The sequence below is a fragment of the Eucyclogobius newberryi genome, unplaced genomic scaffold (assembly GCF_026437365.1).
Source record: "Eucyclogobius newberryi isolate DKJ021-1_F unplaced genomic scaffold, fEucNew1.0.hap1 SCAF_5, whole genome shotgun sequence".
NCBI lineage: Eukaryota > Metazoa > Chordata > Actinopteri > Gobiiformes > Gobiidae > Eucyclogobius > Eucyclogobius newberryi.
The window spans coordinates 40,541,311-40,550,537 of record NW_027316167.1 but is presented as its reverse complement, the minus strand read 5'-3'; the positions used below and the strand labels follow the sequence as shown (position 1 = coordinate 40,550,537).

The 9,227-nt window shown below is 51.6% G+C and overlaps 1 protein-coding gene across 1 annotated transcript in view; it reads right to left on the bottom strand.

Moving 5' to 3' along the window:
- Window positions 1-755: 755 nt before the first annotated feature.
- The window catches only part of LOC140381393 (BBSome complex member BBS4-like), a 41,639-nt gene continuing 33,167 nt past the window's right edge, over window positions 756-9,227 (bottom strand). Inside the window, 5 exon segments of the mRNA XM_072465442.1 lie at window positions 756-956; window positions 958-989; window positions 5,742-5,943; window positions 8,134-8,278; window positions 8,462-8,531. Of these exon segments, the coding sequence (XP_072321543.1) occupies window positions 828-956; window positions 958-989; window positions 5,742-5,943; window positions 8,134-8,278; window positions 8,462-8,531 (578 nt within the window). The 3' untranslated portion in view covers window positions 756-827.

Sequence of the window (9,227 nt, the reverse complement as noted above, 5' to 3'; positions counted from 1 at the left end):
TATTGTTGGATGATTATTGTTACATGTCATGTAGCGTCGCTCGATTACATGTCACGCTGAAGTGCTGAAACTGGAGAAGGGAAAATACACCCAAGCAACTACTGCAGGTACGAGAGACGGCGAAACGTCTCTGTCCGTAGTCCTAGTGTGGAGCTAGTGTGAGCGCACCATGAAATCACCATCACCCTCCCCTTTAGTCCTCCAGACCCTCCCCTTTAGTCCTCCAGACCCTCCCCTTTAGTCCTCCAGACCCTCCCCCAGACCCTCCCCTTTAGTCCTCCAGACCCTCCCCTTTAGTCCTCCAGACCCTCCCCCAGACCCTCCCCTTTAGTCCTCCAGACCCTCCCCTTTAGTCCTCCAGACCCTCCCCTTTAGTCCTCCAGACCCTCCCCTTTTTTTCCTCCAGACCCCCCCTCACCCTCCTCTTTAGTCCACCAGACCCTGCCCCAGACCCTCCCCTTTAGTCCTCCAGACCCCCCTCACCCTCCCCTTTAGTCCTCCAGACCCTCCCCCCAGACCCTCCCCTTTAGTCCTCCAGACCCCCCTCACCCTCCCCTTTAGTCCTCCAGACCCTCCCCCCAGACCCTCCCCTTTAGTCCTCCAGACCCCCCTCACCCTCCCCTTAAGTCCTCCAGACCCTCCCCTTTAGTCCTCCAGACCCCCCTCACCCACCCCTTAAGTCCTCCAGACCCTCCCCTTTAGTCCTCCAGACCCTCCCCCAGACCCCCCCTTTAGTCCTCCAGACCCTCCCCTTTAGTCCTCCAGTGCTCTGCCATGTAGAGTCTATATAAAAATCCAGGTTGTCTCTATGTGAAGCGTCGCTGACATTAGTTGCCCTCCTCCGCTCTGGCTCTCCTCCTGGAGCTCTTGGGTTTGGGCTTATCAGGGTCCACAGGTTCGGGAGATCCGGGGGGGTCCAAGGGGGGGCTGGGGGCCGCTTCAACCTGTGTCATCTGTGTCCAGGGGCAGTGAGGGCCCTTTAGACACCCCTGGAACAAAACACGTACATTAATAGGGACGTCACGTAGGGACGTCACGATTAACAGTTTTTTCAATTATCGCAATTTTTATGGCCAGGATAGACTATTCGTAGGGTTTTTGAAATCTACGGTTAACCGAGTCACGCCGCCGCCGCGTGCACACGCTGTGTGTCGTGTGCACGTGTCGTGTGCACGTGTCGTGTGCACACGTGTGTGTCAGAGCCCAGCGTGACAAGGCTGGATAAACGCGACACACAGGTCCACACTAGTGCGAGTGACCGTCAGCGTGAGTCATTGTTTTATGCCGCTGCTTCATGAGTTTACATGAGGCAGAGAGAGAGAGGGAGAGACAGGTAGTACCATTATCATCTCACAAATAAATTATATAACGCTTAAAAGAGCTACAATGAGGGGCCAATAAGACATTTACATTTATATTATTTAATCACTTTGTGGCAATATATATATATATATATATATATATATATATATATATATATATATATATGAAATATGAAATAAACTCTCCCTCACCCTTCACGGGTGGTCTCTATTTCTCCCCCTTCAAGCTCGGGTCCCCTCTACCAGGGGTCCCTGGGAGCTTAAACCCCTTGTGTCTCTTACACCCTCGTGTCTCTTACACCCTCGTGTCTCTTACACCCTTGTGTCTCTTACACCCTCGTGTCTCTTACACCCTTGTGTCTCTTACACCCTCGTGTCTCTTATACCCCCTCGTGTCTCTTACACCCTTGTGTCTCTTACACCCTCGTGTCTCTTATACCCCCTCGTGTCTCTTACCCCCTCGTGTCTCTTACCCCCTTGTGTCTCTTACCCCCTTGTGTCTCTTACACCCTCGTGTCTCTTACACCCTCGTGTCTCTTACACCCCCTCGTGTCTCTTACACCCTCGTGTCTCTTATACCCCCTCGTGTCTCTTACACCCTCGTGTCTCTTATACCCCCTCGTGTCTCTTATACTCCCTCGTGTCTCTTACACCCTCGTGTCTCTTACACCCTCATGTCTCTTATACCCCCTTGTGTCTCTTATACTCCCTCGTGTCTCTTACACCCTCGTGTCTCTTACACCCTCGTGTCTTTTACACCCTCGTGTCTCTTACACCCTCGTGTCTCTTATACCCCCTCGTGTCTCTTATACCCCCTCGTGTCTCTTATACTCCCTCGTGTCTCTTATACCCCCTCGTGTCTCTTATACCCCCTCGTGTCTCTTACACCCTCGTGTCTCTTACACCCTCGTGTCTCTTACACCCTCGTGTCTCTTACACCCTCGTGTCTCTTATACCCCCTCGTGTCTCTTACCCCCTCGTGTCTCTTACACCCCCTCGTGTCTCTTACACCCTCGTGTCTCTTACACCCTCGTGTCTCTTACACCCCCTCGTGTCTCTTACACCCTCGTGTCTCTTATACCCCCTCGTGTCTCTTACACCCTCGTGTCTCTTATACCCCCTCGCGTCTCTTACAACCCATCGTGTCTCTTACACCCTCGTGTCTTTTACACCCTCATGTCTCTTATACCCCCTTGTGTCTCTTATACTCCCTCGTGTCTCTTACACCCTCGTGTCTCTTACACCCTCGTGTCTCTTACACCCTTGTGTCTCTTACACCCTCGTGTCTCTTATACCCCCTCGTGTCTCTTACACCCTCGTGTCTCTTACACCCTCGTGTCTCTTACACCCCCTCGTGTCTCTTACATCCTCGTGTCTCTTATACCCCCTCGTGTCTCTTACCCCCTCGTGTCTCTTACCCCCTCGTGTCTCTTACACCCTTGTGTCTCTTACACCCTCGTGTCTCTTATACCCCCTCGTGTCTCTTACACCCCCTCGTGTCTCTTACCCCCTCGTGTCTCTTACACCCTTGTGTCTCTTACATCCTCGTGTCTCTTATACCCCCTCGTGTCTCTTACCCCCTCGTGTCTCTTACCCCCTCGTGTCTCTTACACCCTTGTGTCTCTTACACCCTCGTGTCTCTTACACCCTCGTGTCTCTTACATCCTCGTGTCTCTTACACCCTCGTGTCTCTTATACCCCCTCGTGTCTCTTACACCCTCGTGTCTTTTACACCCTTGTGTCTCTTACACCCTCGTGTCTTTTACACCCTCGTGTCTCTTACACCCTCGTGTCTCTTACACCCTCGTGTCTCTTACCCTCTCGTGTCTCTTACACCCCCTCGTGTCTCTTACACCCTCGTGTCTCTTACACCCTCGTGTCTCTTATACCCCCTCGTGTCTCTTACACCCTCGTGTCTCTTATACCCCCTCGTGTCTCTTACACCCTCGTGTCTCTTACACCCTCGTGTCTCTTACACCCCCTCGTGTCTCTTACACCCCCTCGTGTCTCTTACACCCTCGTGTCTCTTACACCCCCTCGTCTCTTACACCCTCGTGTCTCTTACACCCTCGTGTCTCTTACACCCCCTCGTGTCTTACACCCCCTCGTGTCTCTTACACCCTCGTGTCTCTTACACCCTCGTGTCTCTTACACCCCCTCGTGTCTCTTACACCCCCTCGTGTCTCTTACACCCTCGTGTCTCTTACACCCTCGTGTCTCTTACACCCTCGTGTCTCTTACCCCCTCGTGTCTCTTACACCCTCGTGTCTCTTACACCCCCTCGTGTCTCTTACACCCTCGTGTCTCTTACACCCCCTCGTGTCTCTTACACCCTCGTGTCTCTTACACCCCCTCGTGTCTCTTACACCCTCGTGTCTCTTACACCCTCGTGTCTCTTACACCCTCGTGTCTCTTACACCCCCTCGTGTCTCTTACACCCCCTCGTGTCTCTTACACCCTCGTGTCTCTTACACCCTCGTGTCTCTTACACCCTCGTGTCTCTTACACCCCCTCGTGTCTCTTACACCCCCTCGTGTCTCTTACCCCCTCGTGTCTCTTACACCCCCTCGTGTCTCTTACACCCTCGTGTCTCTTACACCCTCGTGTCTCTTACACCCCCTTGTGTCTCTTACACCCTCGTGTCTCTTATACCCCCTCGTGTCTCTTACCCCCTCGTGTCTCTTACCCCCTTGTGTCTCTTACACCCTTGTGTCTCTTACACCCTCGTGTCTCTTATACCCCCTCGTGTCTCTTACACCCTCGTGTCTCTTACACCCTCGTGTCTCTTACATCCTCGTGTCTCTTACACCCTTGTGTCTCTTACACCCTCGTGTCTCTTATACCCCCTCGTGTCTCTTATACCCCCTCGTGTCTCTTACACCCTCGTGTCTTTTACACCCTTGTGTCTCTTACACCCTCGTGTCTCTTATACCCCCTCGCGTCTCTTACAACCCCTCGTGTCTTACACCCTCGTGTCTTTTACACCCTCGTGTCTCTTACACCCTCGTGTCTCTTACACCCTCGTGTCTCTTATACTCCCTCGTGTCTCTTACACCCTCGTGTCTCTTATACTCCCTCGTGTCTCTTATACTCCCTCGTGTCTCTTACACCCTCGTGTCTCTTACACCCTCGTGTCTCTTACACCCTCGTGTCTCTTACACCCTCGTGTCTCTTATACCCCCTCGTGTCTCTTACCCCCTCGTGTCTCTTACACCCCCTCGTGTCTCTTACACCCTCGTGTCTCTTACACCCTCGTGTCTCTTATACCCCCTTGTGTCTCTTACACCCTCGTGTCTCTTATACCCTCGTGTCTCTTACACCCTCGTGTCTCTTATACCCCCTCGTGTCTCTTACACCCTCGTGTCTCTTACCCCCTCGTGTCTCTTACACCCTCGTGTCTCTTACACCCCCTCGTGTCTCTTACACCCTCGTGTCTCTTACACCCTCGTGTCTCTTATACCCCCTCGTGTCTCTTACACCCTCGTGTCTCTTACCCCCTCGTGTCTCTTACACCCTCGTGTCTCTTACACCCCCTCGTGTCTCTTACACCCCCTCGTGTCTCTTACACCCCCTCGTGTCTCTTACACCCTCGTGTCTCTTACACCCCCTCGTGTCTCTTACACCCTTGTGTCTCTTACACCCCCTCGTCTCTTACACCCTCGTGTCTCTTACTCCCTCGTGTCTCTTACACCCTCGTGTCTCTTACACCCTCGTGTCTCTTACACCCTCGTGTCTCTTACACCCTCGTGTCTCTTACACCCTCGTGTCTCTTACACCCCCTCGTGTCTCTTACACCCCCTCGTGTCTCTTACACCCTCGTGTCTCTTACACCCTCGTGTCTGCGCCGCTACAATCAAAGCCATCTTCAGTGTTTAACTCCACTGTGACGATTTGCCTTTGTGCCAAAAATACGTGAACGCACACACTTCACACGGTTTCCCTTTTCATCACGTATGTTCAGTTCCTCATGCTCTGCACAGACAAGATATTTTAAGATTCCAGGATCCAGGCTCTAGATCTTTGTACGTCGTCTCTATCGACTGATCAAACGAGGGCGTGAATTTGACTAAGCTTTCTTTAACAATGAGACTACAGACCAAGAAAAGACAGACAGAATGTATGTCAGCGTCCACACATCCACGCGTCCCCACGTCCACGCGTCCCCATGTCCACACGTCCGCACGTCCCCAGGTGTCATGAGAGAAGAATCTATGGTCTCTCACCCCCTCTCACCCTTTCTCACCCTCTCTCACCCCCTCTCTCACCCCCTCTCTCACCCTCTCTCACCCCCTCTCACACCCCCTCTCACCCTCTCTCACCCTCTCTCACCCTCTCTCACCCTCTCTCACCCTCTCTCACCCCCTCTCACCCTCTCTCACCCTCTCTCTCACCCCCTCTCACCCCCTTACCCCCTCTCACCCGCTTGCATGTGGAGGCTCTTGTAACTGGCAGCAGAGGACATGGCCTGGCCCAGGGCCTGGTTGGTGCCCAGAGCTGCTCCGCTGCTTTTAGAGGCTGAGGCGGAGCTTCCTTTGGACTTAGACTCTTTGGACGGTTTGGTCCACATGAGCGTGTCTGCCACCTGCAAGGCCGCGCCCATCTTCTGAGCCATGTCGATCAGCTGGGAACAGAAGAGCTTCAGACAGGGACACTGGGTGCATAGTCACAATTCAACCAGAACTGGCTATCGACTATGGAGGATAGTTCCACTGTAACCATGGCGACACAATGCACACATTTGCAGACAGCTTTATATGTTTTTATATTGTCTGAAAAAGGACAAAACTAAGCTGGGGGACCTGCTTTTTAAACACTGAAGCAAGAAAGTATACATCCGTCTAACAGGTTCCACAGATCTTCAGTGTGTCATTGTTCCTCACACAGATCTTCAGTGTGTCATTGTTCCTCACACAGATCTTCAGTGTGTCATTGTTCCTCACACAGATCTTCAGTGTGTCATTGTTCCTCACACAGATCTTCAGTATGTCATTGTTCCTCACACAGATCTTCAGTGTGTCATTATTCCTCACACAGATCTTCAGTGTGTTGTTATTCCTCACACAGATTTGCTTGGTTGATTCCTTGTGGCCACTTTCTTTTTGAACAGTGTAGAAAGTAATAAAATATAGGGCTGTAATGTTCTGTTGTGTTCTGACCAGTTTACGATTCAATCAAGTCATAAAAACTAGAAAAGTGCTCAAATCAGCCAAAATGTGTCTGGTCAAGTGCATTTATTGACCTGTTATTACGTTTCCAGTTAGAGAGTGAAATGATACTTTTGTCAACATTAGTTCTGTGTATCCGTTAGCAACATTAGCATAACCATCACTGGTACTATCACTAACTAACCCGTCGGGTTTTTTTCGTGCACCATGTTCCATTTTCTAACTCGGGCTCTCAAACGTTCTCAGTTTTCTCCAAGAACGAATGAGAAATCATGAATATTATGAAAATTTGCTCATTTCTGTCATATGGGGGAGATTGATCGTGATATTGATGATTGCATTACGTTTGCGGTGTAGAAGTCTGGGCGGGTTTGCGGTGTAGAAGTCTGGGCGGGTTTGCGGTGTGTAAGACTGGGCGGGTTTGCGGTGTGTAAGTCTGGGCGGGTTTGCGGTGTGTAAGTCTGGGCGGGTTTGCGGTGTAGAAGTCTGGGCGGGTTTGCGGTGTAGAAGTCTGGGCGGGTTTGCGGTGTAGAAGTCTGGGCGGGTTTGCGGTGTGTAAGTCTGGGCGGGTTTGCGGTGTGTAAGTCTGGGCGGGTTTGCGGTGTGTAAGTCTGGGCGGGTTTGCGGTGTAGAAGTCTGGGCGGGTTTGCGGTGTGTAAGTCTGGGCGGGTTTGGGGTGTATAAGTCTGGGCGGGTTTGCGGTGCATAAGTCTGGGCGGGTTTGCGGTGTGTAAGTCTGGGCGGGTTTGCGGTGTGTAAGTCTGGGCGGGTTTGGGGTGTATAAGTCTGGGCGGGTTTGCGGTGTGTAAGTCTGGGCGGGTTTGCGGTGTAGAAGTCTGGGCGGGTTTGCGGTGTGTAAGTCTGGGCGGGTTTGCGGTGTGTAAGTCTGGGCGGGTTTGGGGTGTATAAGTCTGGGCGGGTTTGCGGTGTAGAAGTCTGGACGGGTTTGCGGTGTAGAAGTCTGGGCGGGTTTGCGGTGTGTAAGTCTGGGCGGGTTTGGGGTGTATAAGTCTGGGCGGGTTTGCGGTGTGTAAGTCTGGGCGGGTTTGCGGTGTAGAAGTCTGGACGGGTTTGCGGTGTGTAAGTCTGGGCGGGTTTGGGGTGTATAAGTCTGGGCGGGTTTGCGGTGTGTAAGTCTGGGCGGGTTTGCGGTGTAGAAGTCTGGACGGGTTTGCGGTGTAGAAGTCTGGACGGGTTTGCGGTGTAGAAGTCTGGGCGGGTTTGCGGTGTGTAAGTCTGGGCGGGTTTGGGGTGTATAAGTCTGGGCGGGTTTGCGGTGTGTAAGTCTGGGCGGGTTTGCGGTGTAGAAGTCTGGACGGGTTTGCGGTGTGTAAGTCTGGGCGGGTTTGGGGTGTATAAGTCTGGGCGGGTTTGCGGTGTGTAAGTCTGGGCGGGTTTGCGGTGTAGAAGTCTGGACGGGTTTGCGGTGTAGAAGTCTGGACGGGTTTGCGGTGTAGAAGTCTGGGCGGGTTTGCGGTGTGTAAGTCTGGGCGGGTTTGCGGTGCATAAGTCTGGGCGGGTTTGCGGTGTGTAAGTCTGGGCGGGTTTGCGGTGTATAAGTCTGGACGGGTTTGCGGTGTAGAAGTCTGGGCGGGTTTGCGGTGCATAAGTCTGGGCGGGTTTGCGGTGCGGGACCAGGCGACTACCTCAGGGTCAAAGTCCAGGTTGGTGCTGCTGTCTCGAAGCACGTTGACCTTGCGCTCCATCTCCTGGTACTGCTCCAGCGCTCGCTTCTTGTCTCCGTGGTTGTACAGGAAGATGGCAAAGTTCAAGTTGACCATGGGATTGGCTCTATCGAGAAATCAACACCTCGGTCAATCCTGAGCATAAAACAATAAATCTGCTCCGTAAACACAAAAGAACTCGACTGGACTGGTCGTGTCACAGTAGAAGTGGAAATGTAGCTGTAGTTTGTGTGTTAAATGTTGTTTTGTGTTCATTCAGCTGTTCAGATGTCAGGTGAGCTGCACTTACTGGTCGAGTGTCACAGCTTGTTCATAAGCTCTTGTGGCGTTCTCCTGGTCCTCTAGGTTGGTCAAAGCCACTGTCAAAAGAATAAGAATAAATCAAATGTTATAACCACCACCACCAGGATACGGCCCATGGTCAAATCCCTCCCAGATCTTGTTGTGGTACAACCACAGTGACTGAGCTCCGTGTTTAGTCCTGATGATGTACTGCAGCTGTTTTACAGTGAGCAGGCCGCTACAGTAGTCCGACCTACCAGAGACAAATAAGTATAGGATATTCTACAAAAATATCAGCCCTAGTTGTAAATAAACCTCTGCATTCTTCAGGAGCTGAACATGAGCCATGGCCTGTCCATATTAGGCATTTTTGCACATAACAGTACCAAGAACCAAGAAGTCCCTATAATCCCTCAGTCTAGGTGGGGGATTATAGGGACAACGTCATTCATAATAATTTATTATGAATTGTATTTTGGGAGCTACTGTTTCCAAGTACTTTCTCTTGGGGTGTGGCCCTTAGTTCCTAATCTGTGTGAACACACATGAAACGGCACTAACAAAAAAGATTCCTACAGTGCGGAAACCCCTATGCTGAGAATGTGTCCTTAATGCAGGTTTAGACACTAGCAAAGATCCTTCAGGGGCTTCAGGATGAGGAATAAGAGTGTTGAGACAAAACTGAATCTTAATCATCTATGACTTAAAGATTGCTGTGATTGTACTTTCTTGCCGGCTGCACATCTTTTTAAAGCTTAAGTGTTTCATAACAA